This window comes from Canis lupus, chromosome 2 (assembly GCF_003254725.2).
Source record: "Canis lupus dingo isolate Sandy chromosome 2, ASM325472v2, whole genome shotgun sequence".
Taxonomy (NCBI): domain Eukaryota; kingdom Metazoa; phylum Chordata; class Mammalia; order Carnivora; family Canidae; genus Canis; species Canis lupus.
The window spans coordinates 63,583,426-63,609,733 of record NC_064244.1 but is presented as its reverse complement, the minus strand read 5'-3'; the positions used below and the strand labels follow the sequence as shown (position 1 = coordinate 63,609,733).

At 39.3% G+C, this 26,308-nt stretch overlaps 1 protein-coding gene across 4 annotated transcripts in view; it reads left to right on the top strand.

Annotated features, from left to right (window-relative positions):
• TENT4B (terminal nucleotidyltransferase 4B) overlaps nt 1-24,729 on the top strand; it is a 79,853-nt gene extending 55,124 nt beyond the window's left edge. Inside the window, exons 2-13 of one of the 4 annotated variants that reach the window (XM_035714021.2) lie at nt 3,531-3,654; nt 5,469-5,515; nt 6,993-7,113; nt 9,888-9,995; nt 12,261-12,389; nt 13,015-13,228; nt 14,638-14,764; nt 14,864-14,967; nt 15,069-15,256; nt 17,110-17,274; nt 18,589-18,634; nt 24,336-24,729. In XM_035714021.2, coding sequence (XP_035569914.2) covers nt 3,531-3,654; nt 5,469-5,515; nt 6,993-7,113; nt 9,888-9,995; nt 12,261-12,389; nt 13,015-13,228; nt 14,638-14,764; nt 14,864-14,967; nt 15,069-15,256; nt 17,110-17,274; nt 18,589-18,634; nt 24,336-24,388 — 1,426 coding nt within the window. In that variant the 3' untranslated portion in view covers nt 24,389-24,729. Of the gene's footprint in view, nt 1-3,530; nt 3,655-5,468; nt 5,516-6,992; nt 7,114-9,887; nt 9,996-12,260; nt 12,390-13,014; nt 13,229-14,637; nt 14,765-14,863; nt 14,968-15,068; nt 15,257-17,109; nt 17,275-18,588; nt 21,342-24,335 lie in introns of those variants that run through there. The other 3 variants (XM_035714022.2, XM_025447168.3, XM_025447167.3) reach the window with 3 other exon arrangements.
• Nucleotides 24,730-26,308: the final 1,579 nt, after the last annotated feature.

The following is a 26,308-nucleotide window of genomic DNA, read 5'->3' as shown; positions in this document are numbered from 1 at the left end:
GATGGTTCCATAGAGTATTAATGTGTAAGGTGGTCTTATTTTAAAAGCTTATCTGACTTAATGTGCTGCTAATTAGAAACCTAGATTCTGGGGCACCTGGATGGCTCAGTGGCTGAGTGTCTGCCTTCAGCTCAGGTCATGATCCCAGGGTCCTGGGATCGAGTTCCGCATTGGGCTCCTCATAGGGAGCCTGCTTCTCCCATGGCCTGTGTCTCTGCCTCTCTCTGTCTTTGATGAATAAATAATTTTTTTTTTTTTAAGAAAAAGAAGAAACCTAGAATCCTAGTGATAAATGGAATTTTAGAATCTTTTCCTTTTTTTTTTTTTTTTTTTTTTTACCAAGTTCAGAAGTGTCATCCATGTACCTGGCTGGCTCTGTTGGTGAAGAATACAACTCTGATCTTGGGGTTTTAGGTTTGAGCCCCATGTTGGGTGTAGAGATTACTTCTAAATAAAACCTTTATTTATTTTTAAGATTTTATTTGTGAGAGAGAGACAGAGAGAGGCAGAGGCACAGGCAGAAGGAGAAGCCGGCTCCTTGGAAGGAGCCCAATGTGGGACTCAATCCTGGGACCCTAGGATCATGACCTGAGCCAAAGACAGATGCTCAACCACTGAGTGTCTCTTTTTTAAAGAGAGAGAGAGAATACAGATGGTGAGGAGCAGAGGGAGAGTGCTGAACCCATGAAGCTCGACCCCTGACATCATGATCTGAGGTGAAATCAAGAGTTGGACACTTAACTGACTGAACCACCCAGGGACCCCTCAAATCTTTAAAAAAAGAGAAAGGTCTTATTAGGTCTTTGCCTCATGGTCATTTATTTTCTTTCTTTACACTTGTCATGATAGGGACCTCACTACACTCTAAGGCAGCCCATTCTAATCCCTGTAGCTATGATCATTGGAAAGCTCTCCTTCTGGCCTGCCTGTGGTGGAACAGTGTGGAACTTATATGTCACCCATGACTAAGCTATTTTTTTTTCATGACTCAACTATTTTAAATGAGTATTTCTTTTCATTAGATGGAAATTACCCAGGGCAGGGATCACGTTTGACTAACCTACTTTCCTTCTAGTGCATTGAACATAGGCACTCAATAATGTTTAGGAAATAAATTCTAACTCAGTTTCTTGTGATTTTATGATTAACTGGAAGTTGGGCTAAATATTATTTTGCCTGTATTTGAATTAGAAACAGTGTAAATGGGCCTTTGTGGAATAGATAGTCATGATTACGGGTTTTCCCCATTGGTTAAAATGGAAGTAATTCCCCAGTGCTTTCGGACCACAAATACACTTTGAGCATTCATAGCAAATGATCCTGTTAGATAAGAAGAAATCTGTTTTCCTTTTTATTTGTGGACCTCATCCTTCTGAAAGAGCAGCACAAGCTATGAACTTCCTATACTAATCATTTTACTTGTTGTCTTCAAGAAGCTGAAGGAGTAGTTGGGGGATGCCCTTAGGAAAAAACCCTGGGAAACTTTAAGACAAAGAAAACTCAGAAAGTGGTGATCCTATGTACCCAGAGGTATACCCAGGAAGACTTGCCCCCACTGAGAGTGTCTGGATTCATGTGCAGAACTCTCTGGGGTTTTAAAATCCCAGGGTTTTTTTTTGTTTTGTTTTGTTTTTTGTTGTTTTTTTTTTTGCAGTATTATGTGGTATACCAGCTGAACATTGCTACAAATCATTCCTTACCAAATGGCTCAGGGTTTGACACTAAGGGCCTGAAAAGGATCCTGGTTGGCAGCCCCTAGTTTGTGCTTAAGGACACTGAGGCTCTAAAGCACCAGTCACTTTCTGAAGGAACACAGATGCCCTCAGGCAGAACCTGAGTCTAGAACTCAAGTTTTTTTACTTAGTCTAAAAATAAAACATTAGAAGAGGCAGAGACTGTTGATTGTGTACTTGGCCACATTTTAAATGTTACAGCCAAGTGGGGGTTGGGAATTAGGCTTTTTTTTTTTTTTTCCTTCCTCAAAATCATTTTTCATTTCCTGGTGCTTCCCGCTTCCTGCCATTACTGTAGCTGCTCTAAGCCAGGGTCCCTCAGGACCATGTTCCTGCGAGGCCACCCTGCGTGCCCCTCGGCCGCCCACCCAGTGCGCCCCTCTGGCTTCCAGGCACTTGGCAGCCAGGGCTGATTGATTATGCTCTTCTCCTGGCCTCCTGCTCCACCACCGTTGTCCGAGGACACCCTGTCAGAGCCACCCTCACATGGCCACCCACAGCTGCCTGCAGCCGGCCCCCCGGGTTGCCAGCATTCAGTGCAAGTTTAGCAGATTTCCATCCATTTCCCCCTCATTTGCCCTCCCAAAGGTAGCTCCTCACAGCTGCACCTGCTACCTCCAGGTTCCTTCTGTCCTCCGGTAATAATCGACCACGCTCAACTCAGTAGCCAGCCTGGTGGGTTTTTCCTTTCATCTTGTTCATTGATTCCCCAGCCTCTCAGGCTTCAGCCCTTGCAAGCATCCTCCCTCCCTTCTTTCCACTGCCGGGTGAGTTTTGCGAGCACAGCCATTGTATGTGTATGTGTATGTGTGTGCGCAGTGTTTGTGGAGCCCGTTCCTTTCCTGCACCATCCCCAGGCCTTCACCCAGCCCTTCTGCAGTTGCAGTGATTTATGGACTTCTCTGCCTGTATCCATCTTGTCTCCCTGCCAGTCCATTGTTGGCACAGTTGCCAGACGAAGCTTCTTCAAATGCTGCATTTTTGAAGTCAGGCATCCCTGGTCCATCTCAAAAACATCGAATTAGCTCCTCGTTCTCCTAGGAAAGTCTAAACTTTTCAGCTCCTCATTCGGAGCCCACTGTGGGCAGGTGCCTGCTTTCCTTGGCTACTTCTCTCTCTCCTCTATGGGCCGCAGCCCGTGTCATCGGCTTAGTGCTTCCTGGGTCACCCTTGTTCCTCCTAGTCTCAAAGTCTTTAGCTCCTTCCTGGAGCCTTGTCTGCCAGCCATTCTTTTCAGGTCTTTGCTGATGGTCACTGGCTCTCCCACTCTTTCATCTGACGCTCAGTTCACTAAGCAAATATTAAAAAAGACATGCTGTTTTGTGCCTGAGGAGTGGAGTATACAGGGTGTAAGAGAGTCAGGTCTCTGTGGCCAGGAAGCTCACCTATGTCATCTGGACTCTATCTTTCTGTGTTTGTGTCTACTGGATTGGAAGTGTAAAGGCAGAGGCCCAGCCTAATGTATTAAAATTTAAGAATTAAAAAGTCAGCAGCACATGTCCACCCGGCAAGTGTTCTGTACAGGCTGACCTGCCATGAGAGCTGCTAGTCCACCTCCATTAAGACTGCTTGGAATTTCTTATTTACCTGTTTTGGCATTTTTTAAGTTATTAAATTCTGTATATTCCCATTTTAGCCTAGCATCAGTTGTAACATTAAAATTAAGGTAGAAATCCAGGAACATAAAGTCTTCAGTGAAGTTAAAAGACTTAATTAGATAAGGTTATTTAAGATAGTGATTTCTCATTAGACCGGCCTTGCCTGTATTAACTTTTCTGACTTTTTTTTTTCCTTCAGTCTGCATGAAGAAATCAGTGATTTTTATGAATATATGTCTCCAAGACCGGAGGAGGAGAAGATGCGGATGGAAGTGGTGAACAGGATCGAGAGTGTGATTAAGGAGCTCTGGCCCAGCGCTGACGTGAGTACCTGTGTGGATGGTAGGCTGCTGAGGGTAATGTGCCTGACCACAGGATGGAGAGCATCTCAAGAGTCCTCACACACAGGTCTCTCTGCATCTGAACACTCAGGGTCCAGTTGAATTTTAAACCGTTTTCTCTAGACTTTAGAATCTGGAGCATCCTAATTTTTTGTGATGAATGGGATGACTTAGTTAAAACTATTTCTTTGCAGTGCTGAATAGCAATACTAGAGGTAACTATATTTAGGAATCATTAGTTTACAGAGAAGACAGAAAGACCAGGCTTTCTTATAGTAGTATGTTCTGGATCTGATGTATGAAAATCCCATAACTGTTTTGTTTCACCCTGCCAGTGTAAATGTTATGTCATTCTTTATAGCTGAATGAAAATGTCAAGTAGGCGTTTCTTGTGTCATTAGAAGTTCAGTTTCTCTGCCTCTCTCTCTCTGTGTGCGACTATCATAAATTAAAAAAATAAATAAATAAATAAAAATAAAATTAAAAAAAAAAAAAAAAGGAGTTTAGTTTCTTAGGCTAATGCAGGCCTAAGTCTGTTTTCCTTTCTTAACGTTGCTGTTTCCTCCTTTCTGGCTCTTCCTCGTCTCCCTGTGCAGTCCTACCCAGTGAACAGAACCTTGGCCTGAGAATTCCTCTTTGCTTATTTGTGGTTCCTGTTGTTGAAACTAAGTGAATACTTTTTTGGGCTTTTTTTTTTTTTTTTTTTTTTTTTAATGAGAGTCTGTTCTGCAATTCAAAGAAGTTAGAATCCATTACTCTGTGTTAATGGCTTTTCTTGAGACTTTGTTGTAGGATGGTGATGAGGGAGCTGGGGAAGTTCCTTTTGTCCAGTTGGCAAAACAGAAAGGCTTCCAATAAGATACTGTAGGGGAAATGTTGGGGGCGAGGGTGGGGAACTGCTGTTTTATTGAGCAGTTGTGTGGTGACATTGATTCTCCTGTGTGATCCAAATCCATGGCTTTCAGTGGCAGGGGCGTTAGCCGCCCAGGGGTCCCTTGGCAATGTCGGAGACATTTTTGATTATCGTTAACTGGTAAGGTGCTCTTAGCTTATAGTGGGTAGAAGCCAAGGATGTTCCTAAACATCCTACAATGCACAGGACAGCCCCTGGCAGACAGCTGTCTGCTGTGAATGTCGGTCATGCTGGGGTTGAGAAACTCTGATTTAAATTAATCATCCTCCTTTGGAGGTGGGAGGTTTTATCCATATTTTTGTTCCCAGAAGAGAGACATGTAGCTGCGATTCTGTTCCTGGGTCCATCTCATTTCCGAGGCTGAGCATTTTGGTCATTCACTAGTTTTTACTGCATTTCCTCACCTACCTCAAGTCTTCCACTGTGCTCACTGGCTGAGATAGGATGGGTCTGGTTTTATGCCTCACCACGATGTTAGGATGCTGTTTTTGTGGAGCTGGTCTGCTGCTGGAGTAGTATGACCCTAACTCAGGGACCCATGAAAAAATTCCTGCTCAGGGAACCAAAATTAAGCCTTTGTTGAACACATCTCTAGCTTATAAGGAACAGGAGTGGCTTAAATATTACTTTTGAAAGTTTTCTATTTCAATCTGTGCATTTGATGTTTTAACCTGGTAAGTTTAAACTATATTCCTACTGTCTGCATATGAGAGCCAGCATCCCATCTCTGCTTCAGGAAAATGATATTATAAAAAAAAAAAAAATGCTCTTGTAGTACTAAAAACTACCAACAGAGGGTAGCAAAACCCTGATATTTATCTATAGCATGGTGGCTTTTCATCTGATAGATACTTTAATGTTGTAATGATTTTTTGTATTTCAGGTCCAGATATTTGGAAGTTTTAAAACTGGCCTGTATTTGCCTACTAGGTTAGTACATTTATGAAGCTTTCAGGGGGTTGTGCCTTTTTCTATATTTTGACTATTGAAGGTGGAAGAGTAGAAACAAAATAAATTTATGAAATGAAAATTCACTTTATATTTGAATTACCTTGAGGGTGGAACATCACTTCAGATGATCCTCTCAAACTGACACCTGTATCATCTGGGAGAGATGTAGCAATGGACTCAGATAACAATTTCAGCAATTGACTACTTGCCTGCAGAGAACTGTTCATCTCCATAACTTAACCCACTAATGCAGATGTTGATGTCATATTATGGCAGAACACCTGGCTATACGGTAGAGCTGTGTATACTCTGGAATGCCAGGGCTGTCGTTTCTTTTTAAGAATTCATACTATTAGCAGTTGTTTCAGCATCCTGACCCCAAGCTTCAGGGTATAGACTTCTCTGAGGAAGGCCTCTTACTAGTTTTAATCTTCTTAAATGAGGGCAGTCATGGCCCACTGCCTGGGGCAGGGCAGGCCTTTTGAGGGATGATGAGATTTGCCCAAGGGGTGAATACCTGTTTTCTATAAACTGAAATTTCAGCATGTGTTTGTTTTTGCTTTTATTGTGGTTAAGAAATTTACTGTGAGATTTACTCTTCTAACAAAGTTTTGACTGCACTGTACAGTATGATTTTAACTATAGGCATCCATCATGTTTTTGATTTGAGCTTGATTTGATCTACTTTACCCAAACTTAAAATGTATTGATGTGGAGAGAACCTAGCAATTTCTGTTCTGCCCATTGCTATCATAGGCCTATAAAAGCCATAAAGTATCCAACTGTGAGTTCATTAATGTTTTTCCTTATTTAGATTCTGAGTTTCAACAAAACCCTGAGTCACTCTAAAAAAATTTAATTGAATTTTCTGAATATGTAGTACTTTCACATAGTTCAAATGGAAAGGGTATGACAATAATTACAGTGAAAAGTGCAGACCCCACCTGTGTCCCCTGCTCCTTGGGGGAGGCACTGGTCCCAGTTTCTCGTACATCCTTGCAGGAACATTCTATACATATGAAAGGAAATGTGTGTGTGTCTTCTCCCCCTTTCACCCAAGTGGTGGCATCCTACCTGCATTGTTTGCAACTTACTTTTTACATTTAATTATTTAAATCAGAGTTAATCAGTGAATCTCATCCATATAGGCACATCTTAAGTGTTCGAGTTCCAGAAACTTTATGAACAAGAAACGTTCAGTGTTGTTTTTTTGAGGGTTTACTTCTTTCAAAATCACCTTGTTTCCTGAGGCCTGACTTCGTGAAATGACTAGGAGGAGATGGTTGTTAAAAGTCACCAGCCTCCACTTCCCCTCTAAAGACATGTTGGGTCTTCACTAGGCATTGTGACCAGTGGGTTTTAAGTGCACTACTTTGAAGTCTGGAAGCCTGAATGTAAGTGGATACAAGTACAGTTTCTTCTTCAAACAACTTGTGTGTTTGTGTTCTGTGTTCAGTGACATTGATCTTGTGGTATTTGGGAAGTGGGAGAACCTTCCCCTCTGGACCCTGGAAGAAGCCCTGCGGAAACACAAAGTTGCAGATGAGGATTCGGTGAAAGTTCTAGACAAAGCAACAGTAAGTTCTTCCAACATTTCATCACATCTCCAGTTACTTATGCATGAAACTTAAAAATTCAAATTTAATTTTGGTGAGCATAGTTGGCTTCTCACTAAAAGATTCTTTCCTTCCATTAGTGATCACAGTCCTCATATATAAATTTGATCTGTGAAACAAAGGAACTTGTGGTTACATAGTTCTTTAAAAAATAATACTCGGGGGATCCCTGGGTGGCGCAGTGGTTTAGCGCCTGCCTTTGGCCCAGGGCGCGATCCTGGAGACCCAGGATCGAATCCCACATCGGGCTCCCGGTGCATGGAGCCTGCTCCTCCCTCTGCCTGTGTCTCTGCCTCTCTCTCTCTCTCTCTGTGTGTGTGACTATCATAAATAAATAAAAATAAAAAAAAATAATACTCGGGGATTCCTGGGTGGCTCAGTGGTTTAGTGCCTGCCTTTGGCTCAGGGCGTGATCCTGGAGACTCGGGATTGAGTCCCACGTTGGGCTTCTTGCAGGGAGCCTGCTTTCTCCCTCTTCCTGTGTCTCTGCCTCTCTCTCTCTGTTGCTCACGAATAAATAAATAAATAAAAAAACACTCAATTTTATCATGCATAATACTCACTGTAGAGTTTTTAAATATAAAAAAGTTTAGAGGCGCCTGGATGGCTCGGTTGGCTTCCAGCTCAGGTCATGATCCCAGGGTCCTGGGATCAGCCCCACATGGAGGTCCCTGCTCAGCGGGGAGTCTGCTTCTCCCTCTTCCTCTGCCCTTCACCCTGCTCATGCTCTCTCTCTTTCTCTTTCTCTCTCTCTCTGTCTCTGTCAGATAAATAAAATCTTTAAAAAGATATTAAGAATAAATAGAAATATGGATATCTATTAAACAGTTAAAAAAAATAAACAGTTTACACAGAAGATGTTGCTCTTCTATCTTTATGTCCTTGAGAAGTTGTATGTACTGTTGAGTCCTGAACAACACGGGGGTCCTGCTACACAGTTGAAAATCCACCTGTAACTTGGGACACCCTAAAGATTACTAGGAGCCTTCTGTTGACTGGAAGGATTACTGATAACATAAACAATTAGCACATATTTTGTATTTATAAGTATTATATACTATATTCTTATAAAGTAAGCTAGAGGAAAGAAAATGTTAAGAAAATCATAAGGAAAATGCACTTACAGCATTGTGTAAAATTGTGTAAAAGTGGAACCACACAGTTTTAACTTGTGTTGTTCAAGGGTCAAATGTAAATTGAAATTTTGTAGATCAAATAACTTGATATTTTAATTCTATCTAGAATGGCCATTAAGGAACCTTCACGGACGCTCATTATAGAAATGAATTTATCTATTTTATAAGTTTGGAGTTTTGGGGGTGCCTGGGTGGCTCAGGTGAAGTGTCTGCCTTAGGCTCAGGTCATGATCCTGGGGTCCTGGGATTGAGCCCTGCATCCGGCTCTCTGCTCAGTGGAGAGTCTGCTTCTCCCTCTTCCTCTGCCTCTCCCCATGCTGACATTCTTTCTCTCTGTCTCTTGCTTGCTTCCTCTCAAATACATAAGTAAAATATTAAAAAAAAAAAAAAAAGGTTTGGAATTTTGATGTTAGGTTTTCTTAGAACAAAAGAACTCCTACTATTTCTTATAAAAAGCTATTAATTTGAAAAACCAGTTCTGCACATAGTGTTTGCTGGCCTTTTTCTAATACATGGTGCAAATAGAATAGAGCCTTTAAAAATTTTTTTTAATTTAAGTAATCTCTATAACCAGGCTCAAACTCACAATCCTGAGATCAAGAGTCACGTGCTCTTCTGACTGAGCCAGGTGCCTCAGAGCCTTTTTTCTTTTTTTTCCAATTTAAATTCAATTTAGTTAACGTATACTATAATATTAGTTTTATGTTATTCGTTTCAGGGGTAGAATTTAATGATTCATCAGTTGCACACAACACCCGGTGTTATATCACATGCCCTCCTTAATGCCCATCACCCAGTTATCCCATCCCCCTACCTCTCCTTCAGCAACCGTTATTTTGTTTCCGAGAGTTAAGAATATCTATTGGTTTGCCTTTTTTTTTTTTTAAAGAATTTCTAATATCTCATGTAAATCATTCAGTCATTTTTTTGAGAATAATTCTTATGTCTTCTCTAGGTTGTTTTATGGGCTGTTTGCAAAACTGACCAATAAATACCAGTGAATTATTGTGTTTGACCTAATCTAGCAACTTTCTAATTAGGAACAGTTTGCTGAAAGGCCTGACATTCGTAATTCTTGATGTTACACTGAATTGGAAACTGTTCTCCAAAGTACAAAATATTGAGAGAGGTTTTTGTTCCTGATTTAAAAACTCTCAACCAGGATCCCTGGGTGGCGCAGCGGTTTGGCGCCTGCCTTTGGCCCAGGGCGCGATCCTGGAGACTCAGGATCGAATCCCACATCAGGCTCCCTGCATGGAACCTGCTTCTCCCTCTGCCTGTGTCTCTGCCTCTCTCTCTCTCTCTCTCTCTGTGACTATCATGAGTAGGTAAATAAAATCTTTAAAAAAAAATAAAATATTTCAAAAAAAAAAAAACTCTCAACCAATAGAAATAAAAAAAGTACACTGTATGAAGTTCAATGCTAAATACATAAGTATCTAAAAGGCCAAGTGACTATGGTATGTAGTATTGAGGACACTCAAGAGTTTTTATGTCCTCAGGAGGAGGTCGAGGCCTCAAGTCAAGTAACCTTTCTATCCCGATTGTATTGTTTAATTTGGTTCAAGTATTTTAATTTTGTCTTTCTTCTCTTTCTAGGTACCTATTATTAAATTAACAGATTCTTTTACTGAAGTGAAAGTTGATATCAGCTTTAATGTACAGAATGGCGTGAGAGCAGCTGACCTCATCAAAGATTTTACCAAGGTCAGAGAATTCATAGTGTTTATTCAGTGAGACTGTTAGAAATGGAGTTTTGTTTTGAGATTCTGTTGTGATAGTGTTCTGATTCGCTTTGCTAAACTATTTTTACGGATGTTTTGCCGACAAGTGCTTCTTTTCTGTCCAGTGGCCTGCCTTTCCTTGAATCTGCTTGTAATAATCAGTAATTTATAATGTGATTATAGGGTTCGGAAAGCTCAAGGGTTAGGGTTCGGAAAGCTTTTGAAGAACTTCTTTGCTCTAGATCATTCCTTTTATGGGAGATAAGGGCTGAAATGCTGAGTAATCATTCTTGTCTGCTTTTAATCTCTTAAGAGTTTAGGTTAAAAACTTTTCCAAGGCCCCCCAGGCAGTTGTAAGGTAGTTCCTGCAGATTTCCCTACTTTGTCATGAGGTGATTTAGTATCTATTTTCCTTTGTTAGGTGTTCTTCCAAGACAGGGAAGAATTTTTCAGCATCTTCAGAACATTTACGTGCTTAGACATGTCAGCCTAAGCTGAACATTTTTCGCCTTAAGCTGAACACTGTTAACTGCTTTGGCTCATGTAGAATATCTTTTCTGTCCATTCAGAACAGTACTTTTCTTTATCAACTCTACAGATTCACCTTTTTCTTTTCTTTGTAAGAAAAAAATTGAGCTACTTTATCATGTTGTAAACATTAGATTCTCCTAGAAATGTGCAGAGTATAGGAAAACAGAGAAAGAAAGAGATTATCCATTATCCTACTCTTTTGGAGGTGTTGAGTATGTGTAAATTTTTTTCTCCCAGAAAAGAAATCTTTTTAAAATTGAGAACGATATGCATGATAGTTTATTAATATCAAAGGAAAACAAAAGATACCTTATGCTTAGATCAGTTTCATGGGACTTGCCATCACCAACCTTTCTTTTTGGCTTGTTTATCCCCTTGAAATTTTTTTTTTTTTTCCCCTTGAAATTTTTAACAAACAGAATAGCATGCTATGTACACATCGTCTCATACTTTTTGGAGGTTTTCTTTACTTACTTATTTATTTATTTATTTATTTATTTATTATTTATTATTATTATTTTTTTATGGAGGTTTTCATATCAGCACAGACAGGTTTCCTTCATTCTTTTCATTGATGACATAACAGTCCTTTCTCAGAAAATACCATGCTTTGTGTAGCTCTCCCCTGGTGATGTTTCTAGGGTTTTTTTACTATTACAGAAAGTGCTTAAAAGAGCATCCTTCTATATGTGCATCTTTCTTTACACTTGTAAAATTGTTGGAAGATTCTGGAAGTGGAGTTTCAGGGTCAAAGAGTATAATACAGATCAGATTCTTTTGGAAATTTACCTTATTGTTCTTTAAAGAGACCATCTGTTTATGGCTTCAGCCATAATGTTTAAAAATGATTATTTCTCCATAGATTTGTTATTCCTCAGGCTTGCTTGCTTTGACATGATTTGCAAAAGTATAGACTTTTTACTTTCTTATGGAAACAGAATGTGTTCATTCTAGATGTCAAGAACAAACTAGAAATTACTAGTAATTCTCCCACTCCTAGGTAATGACTATTAAGACTTCTCTCTAGATGTTGGGTCTGCTGTGTTTCCTCAGCATCCTTAGCCTAGGGCCTGGCTTGTGGAGAATACTTTTTTTTTTTTTTTTTTTTTTGTGGAGAATACTTAATGAGTACATGCATGAATGAAAGATGGACTCACACTGGCCCATGTTTGCCAGCTTGGGTGTTCTCACCGATCTCTGTAAATCGTGGAAGGTGAGTCTGTGTGTGGTCATCTGCCCACAGGGAAGACAGCAGGCAGGAAAGTTCCTGGGCTGTGCACAGTCATCTGAAGGACCCTGATCTACTTGGTGGAGTGCCACCTAAGAAAAAGGATTCCTTAAAATCCCACTGATTTAGTGCTTTACGGGTTGAGAATTTGTCCTGTACTCTGTTACCTGTTTACAGGTGAATAGCATATGGTAATGGCTGTAAAGAAGTGTCATCAAAAATATATCGCTGGTGTTTCTGTCCCATGGTGAGTGCTAGGATGCCATGGTTTATGTCTACATGTTGTAGATTTTTAGATGTGAGGAGAAAATCTTTAATTACTGATAACTTACACTTTTTTTTCTATCTTGCTCTTAAAATAGAAAATTAAATGTATTGGATATCTCCACTAAAGTTTGTAATGTTAGGACCAGCTTATGCTCCTGTTAATGCTTATTAGCACAATTACTGAAATAGGGATTCACTGAAAATATAATTTTCTTTTTTCAGAAATATCCTGTATTACCATACTTGGTTTTAGTATTGAAGCAATTCTTATTACAGAGGGACCTTAATGAAGTATTTACAGGTGGAATTGGTTCTTATAGTCTCTTTTTAATGGCAGTCAGTTTCCTTCAGGTAAGTTGTTTGATTATACCATGTTTAGTGTACACTAAAATAAAATTTTTAAAAATCAATTCAGAATCATTTTGGAAAAAATTTAAGTCAAGCTCTAATTGGAATACTTCCTTTAATTACTTATGACTTTTCTCTTTAAGCTGAGTACCTGTTTATAATTTAACAAATAAGTATTTTTAAATCTCAGGAAAGAATATTTTTAATCTCATACGTTCTAGTAGTTTTGAGAATTTTCACTCAAATTTTGACACGCATAGGTATGACATGATTTTCATAAGATAAATAGTAGTATAAATGCCAAAAATAAGAATATCTTTTAAGCAACTAATCCTGGAAGTTCAGCTGGAATTGAAGTCTGCTATCTGGGTAGAATGAGTTTGAAGTCTTAATATTGTCTTGAATGTGTTTATGAAGCACGGTGTTGCCAGCTGCCTGACTCTGCTCATCAGAATGACTTCCCTGGTGTGTTGGACCTCATCAGCCATGTCAGCATCCTGGGGCATCTTAATCAAAATCATAATAGTACTGTTTTTATAGAAGTTAGGATGTCACTTATTATCCCCACCTTGATAATTTAGAGAAAATCCAATATAATTTCTTTTTTTTTTTTTTTTCCTGGTTTTAGTTACATCCCAGGGAAGATGCTTGCATCCCCAATACAAACTATGGTGTTCTCTTAATAGAATTTTTTGAATTATATGGACGACACTTCAATTATTTAAAGACTGGCATCCGGATAAAGGATGGTGGTTCATATGTGGCCAAAGATGAAGTACAGAAAAATATGCTCGATGGCTACAGGCCATCGATGCTTTATATTGAAGATCCTTTACAACCAGGTATTGAAATTAGGTAAATTTGTGGGCATTCAAAGAAAGGGCACTGTCAGTATTGTCCTTTTACAAACTCTCTTTAGAGGAGGGACACTTGGCTGGCTCATTCGTTGGAGCGTGTGACTCTTGATCCTCGGGGTTGTGAGTTCGGGCCCGAGGTTGGAGGTGTAGAGATTACTTAAATAAATACATAAATCTTAAAAAAAAAAAAAAAAAAAAAAAAAAAAACCACCTCTTTCTTTAGATGATGAATGAAACTTCTAATTGTACTTACTCTTTTTCATCAAAATATTTTGTAAGAAAACATATGAAAGCACACACATGCCAGAAGTTCTGGGGAGTTGGGAGTAGAGTCCATTTGACCCCGAGAGGCAAAGGAGCAAAGGTGTTAGCTGTTGGATGGATTTGGGCCCGTCTCCAGTTTGAAGGTCATTGTGTTTTCTTGTGTCCTCGTTGCCCCTGAGTCCAGCCAGTTGTCAACCAGGGTTTCAGTGAGGTTTCTGAAGTCCTCCAAGGCAGTGAGCATGGTAATAAGCCAGCTCAGAAAGGATGAGTGAAAGGGTTCAGAGAGACCATTTATTTTCTTTTTGGGCCCCCTTCTTTCCTCTTTTATTTTTTTTAAATTTTTTTTCTTTCCTCTTTTAATTTTATGTCTCCCTATGCCTTTCCCCAGCTTCCCATTGGCGTTAAAGGGAACAGCAGAGCCCTTCCTTGCTTTTAGGGGGTTATGTTTGTTTGCTTGTACCCTAGTTTCCCTGAGCAATATTGTTTCTTGCTGTAATTGTAAAATATTTAAATTCTATGTTACCAGACTTGAAAGGAGATGCTTTGAGTCATTTGCTTAACTGTTAACTTTGAAAATGGATAAGGAAAGGGAGTTATGAAAGAGAGTAGTTGTCTAGGGCTCTTTGCAGGCTTATTGTACCATATTACAAACATTGATAGTTCGGCATGTTTATTCATTGTGGAAATTTTTATCGAGTGGCTTCTCTACATAAAGGGCACAACGATTTTCACCAAGATGGTCCTTGCTCTTCAGGAGCTCATAATTTCATGCCAGAAATTTTCTATTCAGGTAGCTAATAGAAACAAAAGATAGGGATGTCTCATTTTTTTGGTTTCACTCGTAGGAGACTGGGCAGGCAGGTAACTCCCTTTGTTTGCGTGACTGTGTGTGGGATAGTCCCTGTTGGGCCAAGATTCATTTAGACAATTTATATGCTATGACGTACTTACTGCATGGTACACATGTTCAGAGCCTGGGGAGTCGTGGGGATGACTGCCTGCCCAGACTCTCTGTGCAACTGTAGCAGGAAAGTAATTGCCCTTGTTCTTCCAGAAGAGGGCCCATGAGCATTTAGTTCTCATTAAGCAGTGGTCATGCCTACGCTCATCCATATGTGTTTCTTTTAAAGGTAATGATGTTGGAAGGAGTTCATATGGGGCCATGCAGGTGAAACAGGCCTTTGATTATGCCTATGTTGTGTTGAGTCATGCTGTATCACCAATAGCCAAGTATTATCCCAACAACGAAACGGAGAGGTAAAGGCTTCACTTACTTCAGCCTGTTGGGTCAGAATTGCGTGTGGCTTCTTGTCTCCAAATTAACATACCCCCTCTCTTTTCTTTAAATGCATGCAGCATATTAGGCAGAATAATTAGAGTAACGGACGAAGTTGCCACGTACAGGGATTGGATATCAAAGCAGTGGGGCTTGCAGAGCGGGCCCGAGCCCTCGTGCAATGGTAAGTCTCTCCTTGATCGATCGACCGAGCATCAGCGGCTTTTCTGTGTTGTGTGCGTTTAATGGGAAGAAACGTTTTCCAATCTTTTGCCACTCTTTCAGGAAATGGTGTTACCTTGATAGTAGATACTCAGCAGTTAGATAAATGTAATAATAATCTATCTGAAGAAAATGAAGCCCTTGGAAAATGTAGAAGTAAAACTTCGGAATCTCTTAGTAAACACTCTTCAAACTCTTCATCAGGTCCAGTGTCTTCCTCTTCTGCCACACAGTCCAGCTCTAGTGATGTCGTAAGTATGAGGACATGGCTTTTCTGAACCTACACCCTGAGGAGTTCTCTTGGGGGGGTAACTATGTATAGAGGGGCTAGGCCTAACTCTTTTCTCATTTGTTACTGGGAAATTTTAGTGACTGCACTGATTGTACATGTCTCTAACACTGGGTTAAAATTTTCAAGCATACAACAAAAATGAAAGAATTTTAGTGAGCATCCATATATATCACCATCAGATTTTACCATTAACCTGTTGCTTGCTTATCCTATAGCTAGCCATTCACCCATCCCTGTGTCTGCTAATTCATCTTATTCTTCGAAACATTTCAAAGTAAATTACAGGCATCAGTGCACTTCCTCCAAAGTATTGCAATGTGCTCCTCATTAAGCAGGGTTCATTAACCAGGGTTCAGTATTTAGTTTTTCCTTTTGATATAAAATTGAAATACAAGGAAATCTTAGTGATGCATCACTAAATTTTAACAACTGTATGCATGTGTGTAACCCCAACAAGATATAGACTGTTACCTTCATCCCAGAGAAGTCCTTCATGATGCTTTCCCGTCAGTCCCGAATTCTACCCCAGAGGTAACCACTGTTATGATTTTCTGATGCCTACAGGTTAGTTTTGCCTGTTCCAGAATTTCACATAAGTGGACTTAGTATGCATAACCTTTTGCATAAGGTTTCTTCCACTCAATAATGTTTTTGAGCTTCTTGATTGAAGTTTTAAAGATTGAGATATATAATTCACGTATCATAAAGTTCACTATTTTAGAATGTGCAGTCAAGTGGTTTTCAGTGTCTTCACGTTGTTACGCAGCCATCATCACTGTCTGAGTCCCAGGACTCCAGAAAGAAACCTATTAGCAGACCTTAACAAGTCCTCATTCCCCAAGGCCCCTGGCAGCCTCGCTTTTGCTGTCTGTCTGACCCTAGCCCTGATGAATTTTTAGTGTAAGGTATACCTGCAGTTATTTTTCCTTATCAGGGTTGATTTTGAGTTTACTTAATTGAGAAATAACATAGGCTTACCGTTATTTGAATTTTGACTTTATTAAGTGTATGACATAAAGAGTAATCTATGGAAGGAACATAATTTTATGTTGTTGATGATGACCATGTGTCATAATGGAGTCCTCATTTGGCACAATCTAGCTGTATGCCTTTTTGATTCCTAGAGCAGAGCTATGGTAGAGGACATAACTGAGCTAGATGTCACAGACACAGTGGGGCAGGAATAGTGATGGCCTCAAGAGGGAGCTGGAAGGGCCTAAGAGCTTGTACCTCTGAGACGCTGGGTAGAGTGTAACAGTGAAGGGTAGACCTGAAGGGAGATGTAGCCCAGTCATGGCCCTGGTAGCTCAGAAACAGGTGGGGCTCGGCCCATTGTCTCTAGGAACTCCTTAACCATGTGGGGTGTCTGGTTGGAGGGCTCACTGATTAGTTATCACAGACTTGGAGAAATCGAGCCCTTTGAGCCAATCCTTTCGGTTTTGATTGAGTCAGGGACCAAGGGTCTTTGCCATGCTCTTCCACTGTACCATGGTTCATTTCCTGTAAATAGATGTGCAGATAAACTTGGACCTCCATGAGCCCCGTCAAGGCCAATGAACAAGGTCCGGGCATGGGCAATAGATGTAACGAACAGAGACCTATGGCTTTGAAAGCCACTTTGAATGTTTGGAGGAAAATTTGTGAAGGAAAGCTTAAGCAGTTAATTTTATAAATTCCTTGGGGTGCTTCCTTTAACTCCCAGATGTTTAAATTTAGTCCAGAGAGTACTTAGGTGAAGTTGTTTTCCCTTTCTTGATACTGAATTTCTAAATTATTAATATGTCACATTATAACTCATGTGACTTGTGTTAGGATTCCGATGCGACACCATGCAAAACCCCGAAACAGCTGCTCTGCCGTCCATCCACTGGGAACCGAGTAGGGTCACAAGATGTGTCCTTGGAGTCCTCTCAGGCAGTTGGGAAAATGCAGAGCACCCAAACCAGTAACACCTCCAACAGCACCAACAAATCTCAGGTGTGTGGAATGTGTGTTTTGATAGTATTCAATACAAAATATTTACAATTTCTTACACATGAATATGTATACATACATACATGGGTTTGAAGAAAACTCTGGGTTTAAAGAACAAACCTGTTTTTTCTAAGAGGTTCCAAAGCACAGTGATTCTAGTAACAGGATGTCCTGGAGATTGTTATGAGACACCATTGTAACCTAAACCTTTGTGGGAATTTAATGATTGGTCCTTATCAGGTGTCCCAGCCAAACCCACCTGATTACAGATTCAGCATTTAAAAAAATCTCATTGAGTGGATCCCTGGGTGGCGCAGCGGTTTGGCGCCTGCCTTTGGCCCAGGGCGCGATCCTGGAGACCCGGGATCGAATCCCACGTCAGGCTCCCGGTGCATGGAGCCTGCTTCTCCCTCTACCTGTGTCTCTGCCTCTCTCTCTCTCTGTGTGACTATCATAAATAATAAAAAAATAAAAATAAAAATAAAAAAATCTCATTGAGTTCTAAAAAGATTCAGTTGTCTTTGAATTAAGCTCACATGAAGCTTGGTGCATGACCTCATGGCAACATTGTATGTATCTGCAAGTAACAGATCCTTGTTTATGTTTTAATGTTCAGTATTCAGTTGCTTTATTGAAATGATCAGGAAGTGAGTGGTCCACCATGGTTAGCCGATTCGTATCAGCTTTGACTTGAAAAGGCCACAGAGAATACTCTGTTTTCAGTTTTATGGTTGCCTAAAATTTTCTTAATCATGAATAATGAATCAAAACGAGGAAAGAAGCCATTTCGTACTAGGCTCTGACTCTCAGACCCCGCAGAAGGCCTCTTGGCAGTAGAGATGGTCTCTTAATGTTGTTGGTCACCTCGTGTCTGACTTGACTCGCAGAATCCACTTTACCTATACAGCTTTCGTCAGGTGCACCACACACAGATCCATTTAGAAATGACAATGAAAGGGACAGAGAAGGGGAAGGAGCAGCGAGTCATGATGACCCCTGACCTGGCAGCGCACCTGTGGGTTTAGGCACTTCTTCCAGTAATGCCATTTATTATGTGGTACACTGGTGCATAGGTTCCTTGAAAAAAGTTTTACATTCCATGTCCTCTGTTAAGTCAAGGCAGTATTCCAATATTTCCATTAAAAAAGAATGGAAAAGTTTTAGAGCTCAAGAGGGTGAACCCCTGGGGCATTGTTTTCTGCCTGCCAGATAAGTCAGCATATTCCTAGTTTTGTGGGGTCCCCAAGTGAGGTTTTATCAAGCGCTCTGTTGCATCCACAATACTAATGTCTCTTTGACCACTCTCTTTCTCTGCAGCATGGATCAGCAAGGCTCTTTCGTTCTTCCAGCAAAGGCTTCCAAGGTACAACTCAAACAAGCCATGGTTCCTTGATGACAAACAAACAGCATCAAGGCAAATCAAATAATCAGTATTACCATGGCAAAAAGAGGAAACACAAGAGGGATGCCCCCCTCTCAGACCTTTGTAGATAGTCGGCATCGTACGATGGACTGTCTTCTGTGTGCAATGATCTCATGCTCAGGACAGTTGGATAGGGACTCCTGGCATTCGGGAGCCTTACACTGTTCAGACTCTGATTTAGCAACTGCGTTTTTTCCCAGCTCGCCACGGAATGGATCATGAAGACTGACAACTGCAAAAACAAAAAGCAAGCAAAAAAGAGGGGAAAAAAAAAAAAGGCTGCTCATTTGATAAGTCCTATGCTACAACAGGGTCATTTTAAGATTTAAAGCTTGAATGTAAAATAAATCTATTTCTCATTGGCTTTATGCAGAGTTCTAGGGGATAGTATTCAGTGTGGGTAGGGTGATAGAAACAAAAATCGATTTCAGAGGATGGGGTGGGGAAAGAAAACAAAACTATCTCATAGGAAGTCCAGACTCCAAAGGGGAAAGTGATCTGTGCATGTTTTCTTTTTTTTTTTTTTTAATATTTTTGCATATATTTACCATTTTATTGTGTGTATATATAGATGACCATATAGGAAATTGATATTTGTAATAGTGGATTTGTTAATACTTTTTACATAACATTACTGTTTAAATTGTAAACAGATTTTTCTCAGGATTAGTTTGAAAAATAATCTGACTTGTCATCTTAACATCCATATATAGGGAAGTGATTAGTTCTATTACTCAATTTGTTTTCCTCAGCATTGAAATGACTTACTAGAACCCTTGTGACCTGCTGCAAAAATTTTTCCTCTCTAAAGAAAAGGTTTATGGTGGCAAATGATGTTTTATTTTGTAAAAAAAAAAAAAAAGAAAAGAAAAAAGGAAAAAAGGAAAAAAGGAAAAAAAAAGAAAAAAAAATGTACTATGTACTTTTGTGTAAACACTGAAAAATCTCTAGTCCTCTCTAAGAATTACCTTGCAACTGTTTTCTATAGTGCTGTCGTCTTGGGCAATGGGCAATTACATGACTTTGTGTTTGTTTCCTTTGCAGTCTTTTGTTTTGTTTTGTTTTTCTTCCTAATAGGAAAAAAAAAAAAAAAAGCCACCCGCGTCCAGTCCCATTCCTGTTGCAGTGAATCCCCGAGTTCCACAGACTTTGCATGCTGGCTCTTCTAACCCTGCGTGCTGTGTGTGCTTGTTTTCTCATCTCTTATTCTTTTTTAAATTCATGCTTAACTACTGTGGGAGAGAATAACTGTAAACAGCTTTAATTAAATCATACTTATAAAAAACTATTTTCTTATACTCCACTTTATGCTTTTGGTATTGTTGATCTTTAAAAATTAAATGGTCTTTGATAATGGATCTATTTTGTATTGCCTTATTAAGACCAAATACTTCTTGTCATCCCATTCTTTATCCTCTCCTTCCATGGAATTGTTATCTTTAATTAAAACTTTTTAAAACATTGGCTTGTTTCAATCATACTGTAAATTTTGGTTGTGGTCAGCTTTGAGCGCAAATGAGATGTATAATTCTGTTATCCATCACGTGTTGAGTTTGAAACTCGGGAATATTGAATATAATAGGATGTAAGTGACATTTCTGAAAATGCTTTCTTTCAATGTGAAAGCTCTTATGTTTTAGCATCAGTGTGTGTGGCTCTGTTAATTATAGCCATTTCTGAAATGAGATTCTTTTTATATACATATATATATATACACACACACACATATATATATATACACACATATAAAGTACTATTGGCTTTTAGGAATTTCTTTTGTATACATTTATGAAATACTGAAGACCAATCAGATCATTAATGGACACTTAGTGCAACTTTTTATAAAGAAAATAATGCTAAAGTAAGATCAAAACTGATGTCATCACTGAAATTAACAGTTTTCAATATGTTCGTATTTTAATTCACAACAGAAAAATATGTTCCACAACTGGAAACTCCTAATACTTGTGTAAACCGTGGAAAATTTTAAATGTGATGTTATTTTGACAATGTTTTAAATTTTCGAGTCACATTTTATTCTGATTAGAATTTTTATCAAGATGTTGAGCTTTTGTTCTTTGAAACTAGTTTGTCATAACATATTGTGCATAATCACAGTATTTATTTCTAGGACTATTGCGAACAGTGTAGACTGATGTTTACCGCTAAGGGAACAATTATTTATAAAATAATATTAAATCCAGTATTAGCTGCCTATTTCAGACACTTAATACTTGCAGAGATCCATTGTTACATTTACCACACTGAAGTTCTTTTTTGTTGTTTTGTTTTGTTTTGTTTCAAGAATCACCCTCATTGTTGAAAGTAAATGTACTCTTAGGGTGCAGATATTAGCGTTCCAATAAGCATGTGATTATATTAAGGTGGTGGTAGCGGGAAGATAATCTTGATTCCATTGGGAATCTTAGGTTTTCGTAAATTTATTGGGAAAATAGTTTTTCCTGTACTGCTGAAGTTTCTTTTTGGTAAACAGTATCTTTCTAAAAGAAAAAGCATGAAGGAGAAATTGAGGTGTGTACATATCCTCAAATGACCAGCATTGTATTCGTGAATACTGTGTATCTTGCAATGAACAGTGTGGAAGCTGTTCATTTTTCAATCTGAAGTAAAAATACTTTCAAGAACATCTAGTTTGCCTGCTCATTTGTTTTTGTACATTTCATCTCTGTATTTGACTCCTGTCTTTTTTCTTTTTTGAGTTCCAACACTTTCTATAAAGATTTTGTGAATATATCAGAAACGTGTCATTTAAATATTACAGTCCATCCATATTCATGAGTCATAACCTTCCTTTGCTCGTACTTATAGAACGGGACCTTACAAATGCTGCCTCGCTGTGGCGACATTTCCTCTGGCAGTCATATAATTGTGCCTGGTTGGTGTCGAAGCTCCTTGAAGAGTCATAAAAAACATTTCAGTACTGGTTTTAGAAGTGCTGTTGGGTCGTGGACGTGTCAGCACCAAACCTGAGTGGTTAGGTTTTGATGATGAAGGTAAAAATGCATTTCTGCCCTCGAGTTTTAAGGTGTCCACCGAAGGTGACTGGTTTTTAGTGTCTTTGTCTTGTTTGGAGATGTTGGATGTGGTTTTCAAATCTAGCTTTGATCTTGGGATCTCCCGGTTTTATGTGGCGTTGCCTTCCAAGCTTCAACAGCTGATCATACTATTTTTTTGTCCTAACTTCAGTGTGTTTTACCTTTACTTGCATTTTGAGCCCGTCATTCAAACTTGGGTTCTTTGCTTTATGGCTCCAGATAGCCCTGGGTTTAAAGTCTTCACAGGGTAAAAACATACGTGCTAGGGAGAGCATTACTAATAGTCCTTTTTTTTCCTCTAAAGTCTTGTACCTCCAAGTGTTTTCTCATTCCCTTCCCCGCATCCTGGTAAGTGTGAGCTGTGTTTGTCTTAAACTATGGACTGGTGTCTGGGGTTTCCAGAGCTATAGGTGGGCCAGGAGAGGCCACGGTGAGCTGCAGACCCTCTTGCTTCTGCACTGTCCTCAATGCAAAGACCTCTCCATTGGCTAGGATGTAGTTACCAAGGTTACTCTGTAGAAATCTCTAGAAGTCACCATTATCAGGTATTACTGATAAATTGTGTTGATATTCGTACTGTTCATGGCTATGTGTCTGTTTTATTTTAATGTTGACATACGGTTTGAAACTGTTCGGTTCCTTCAGTTAAAACATGCTGTTGATTTCGTAACGTCTCAGTCACAAACTGGGAATGTTGATTAGGGGATCAGTTGCTTCTCAGTTAACTTTTCAAAAATTAAGTGGTAACATATAATAAAGACATTCCCGATTTTGCTGTGATAAATACGGAAGCGTTAAATTAACGATCAGAAAAGTGTATTCCTATCCATCAGTTCTTGCTCTCCAAGCTCATTAAACTGCTTTGATTAGCAGTGAGCAACATCTTCATCAACTATTTCGTCAGCAAAGTATTCCATAAATGGCTCTATTGAGCTTAATTGAGTAGAAAGTTATACTTAATAGTCCCTCTTTATTCTAGTTTTCACCAGTGGCATAATTCATGTAGCGAAATACTTAGAGAATGATGTAGCATCACAGTGGAAACAAAGATATGTAAAAGCTGTTCCTTGGAAAAGTGTCTGTCTCGTGCCTCAGCTTCTGAACTTCAAGACTATTTTGCCAATACATTTATGGGCGGAGAAAATGTTACAAGAACAAATTTATAATATGCTACATGATATTTAACATAACTAAGAGACAAGTCCGATTTTACCATGGAAGTTACTTGTGTGACTCAAAAACGATGTAACCCAAGAGGCCAACTTTTCTCTACCATCTTCTTGGGAGCTGTTTTAACTTGACGCCTTGGGCAACTGTTTTTTTTTTTTTAATCAAAGATAATGACCTAAATATCTGTATAAATCAAATGTTGACAGAATTATTAACCTGGAGAATTCTCCAAGTATAAGCTCTGCTGATCTATTTGATGCCCAGAATTAAATATTTATCTAAGAGCAGTTTTTAGTTCATATGCTGCTAATGTTTGTTTTACTCTTACGCAGGTTTTGTGATTTTAAGTGTTTGGCCTTTACATTTTCTACTTAAGTATATGCCTTATTAAATGTAACCTAGTCCATAGTCTGCTAGGCAGGAAGAGGTAACGCTGTAGGAGAGATTGAGACAGAGAGAGAGGGAGAGAGGAGAGAACGCATCCCATTTGTAGTTAGGAACTTGAGGTATCTCCTGGGTTTACTGAAAGGGATGTTAGCCACATCACTAAGAACAGACGATAACAGGCAATCTCTTAATTTGTGTATTTCAGCACAAGTGTTTATTTTGCATTTCAGTGTAAGTCCTTGTGCTTCTATACGGCCTTGGCTACTTGTTGCAGAAGCTTCCATGTGGCTACAAGGCCAGGGCTCCGCTAAGGAGACAGTCTGGATGAATTTGTTAGGAGTGGTGTTCAACCTTAAAGATGCTGTAGTAATGACAGATTACGAAGTATCACAAGCTGGTCATTACCAGGATCGTGGGGTGGGGTGGGTGGGGGAGACAGGCCTAGGAGAAGCATGATCTAAATCAGTAACTTGGTGAAGCTAATTTAGCCCTCACCTCTCATGGATGAGTCAGCCGTACCTTCTGAAGGGAGTGAGATTACTGGTCATTAGCCAGATTTTTTAGAATTTAAATTTATCTCACCTCTCCATTTGGGTTCTGTGCAGTCCATGGCTGTTCCCTACATCGTTTCTTAATTACCTTTTATATGTGGTTACAGTTTCTCCTAGTCCTGTCTCTTGGTCCCTAAAAACCGCAATCTCTAAAATTTAAGATCCCTCTCTGATTTTTATATATTTAAATGTAAAGGAGTCACTTAAAAAAAAAAAAAAGTCTTTCCAAAGTCCTGTAATCTGAAAATAATCCGAAGATTTATGACAAGTATCAGAGTCTTCACTGCACTCACCACTAAAAAACACTGTCTTACCGCATGGTATGAATAGTGAAAGCGTAGTTTCTGGATATAAAATGTGAAGGGCAATTGAGGTAAACATTTTTTAGTGGAATATACATAGATGTATATATTTAGAAGTCTGGTGAGCTAGTGTTTGTTTGTAATAACTTTTTCATTTATTTCCTTCTTTGATTAGCATTGCCTTCTGTGTTAAGAAATGCGGACTCCTGTGAGGTGCTGGAGGTTTGAATCATCTTGAAAGCTTTCCAATCTTGTCTAGTTACCGCTGCAGAGGCACTAAGGAATTTACCAGAAAAAGAGATTTGATACAAATGATATATGAAATCTCGACATTTCCTGAGGTCATATCCTGGGCACCAGTTATCAATACTATGAATGAATTGCACACCTGGAAGCTTTTTTTTTTTTTTTTTAAGCTAATGACACTTTCTTCAAAGATGTCAATTGTTTGCCTCGAAAATTTTATAAATTGCATTTCTACGCACATCTGCCCCCAGGGCTTACCATTGGGCTTATTATTCATAATCTGCGATTCAATAAAGGCTTTGTGCTTTCATTTATCTTCAGAACCTCTGGTTTGAACCTTTATGTAAAACTTGAGTGGCTATTAAAAAAATTATCTTGTAATTCTAAAGGTGGCCCTCTTAAAACTGATGAGAGGTTTTTTTTTTTTCCTGTACGTAGCATTTCTGTGCGTTTTTAGCCTTTTTAAAGCCAGTAGTGGAGTGGGAGATGCTGTATTTCTCTTGCCCGGGTCCTAGCCAACGATAATAGCCTTTGCTTCCTCCGTAGCCACTGCGGGAATGAAACCAATCCCCTATAGTCTGTTATTCCCAAATACCAACCTAGTTCTATCCTTTGCTTTAATGCAAAGGGTTATGCTTGCCGTCCTAAGAAGTTGAAATACTTGACCATAGGTTTTGTGGATCGACAAGTTGTGCACACTCTTACAATAGAATAATGAAAATGGTTCTCCAAAGAACAGAGAAGCTGAGTTCATAACCAAGTGCAACCAGAGCATGTTTTCCTGAGGGAGGAGTGGCAGTCCTAGGACTTGGACGGATGGTGCTTGCCTGGAACCCAGCTGAGTGGTAGTGAAGAAAACCCTGGATAGTTTGCTTCAAGATCATCACAAGCCGAGTTGGAGGGAAGAGTAGCTCAGCAGTTTATAGACAACTGGCTGGTAAAGCCAGCCTGCCCCTCTGGCCTGGTCTCTTCTTGCATATTGACTGGAAATGTTATTAAAAAAAAAAAAAAAAGGTACAATCAAAATATCCTGTTAGCATTCCAGAAGTTTCTTAAACAGTAAAATAGAGAACGAACTGAATATACAGGATAATTTTGTCCATCTGCCCAGACACAGTGAATTTACTTAAATTTCTCAACTAATTGTGAAGAAGTGTAAATAATACCTAAATATCTAAATGAAGGGATCTGGTTGCCCTTTACCCTCTCATCTCACCTAGCTCCCCAGAGCCAACCACTTTTATATTTTGGGATGTAGCTGCCTAGATTTTTTTTTTAATGCATTTACATCCATAAACACCTGCACATACATAATGTCAGGGGGTCTTTTGCCCTTTTACCTGAGTGGTATCATACCGCGGTACTCTGTACCCCCACCCCCACCCCCACCCTCTAGAGAGCTCTCACCCTGTCAGTACAGAGCAGATCTATTTCATTCCTTTTTAGGATGCTGACTTCCGCTTGCAAGTAGCTTCAGTTAACTAACATGTAAAGTATTGCTATTTAGGGATGCCTGGGTGGCTCAGCGGTTGAGCTTCAGCCTTCAGCTCAGGGTGTGATCCCGGTCCTGGGATCGAGTCCTGCATTGGGCTCCCTGCATGGGGCCTTCTTCTCCCTCTGCCTATGTCTCTACCTTTCTGTGTGTGTGTCTCATGAATAAATAAATAAAATAAAATATTTAAAAAATAATAAAGTATTGCTATTTGATGGCACTTCTCCTTCTCAACTGAGTTTTCAGAGAAAGTTTTTTCCCCCAGTTTTATCTTCTTTTAGGTGAGTTTTCATGAATTGCTTTAATAAATATATCTATGAGACTTTTGCTAAGATTGAAATGTAAACACAACATGGTCATCTGAAACTTTTTTAGAAAATGTTGCTCTTGACAAAAATAATTTTTAAAAC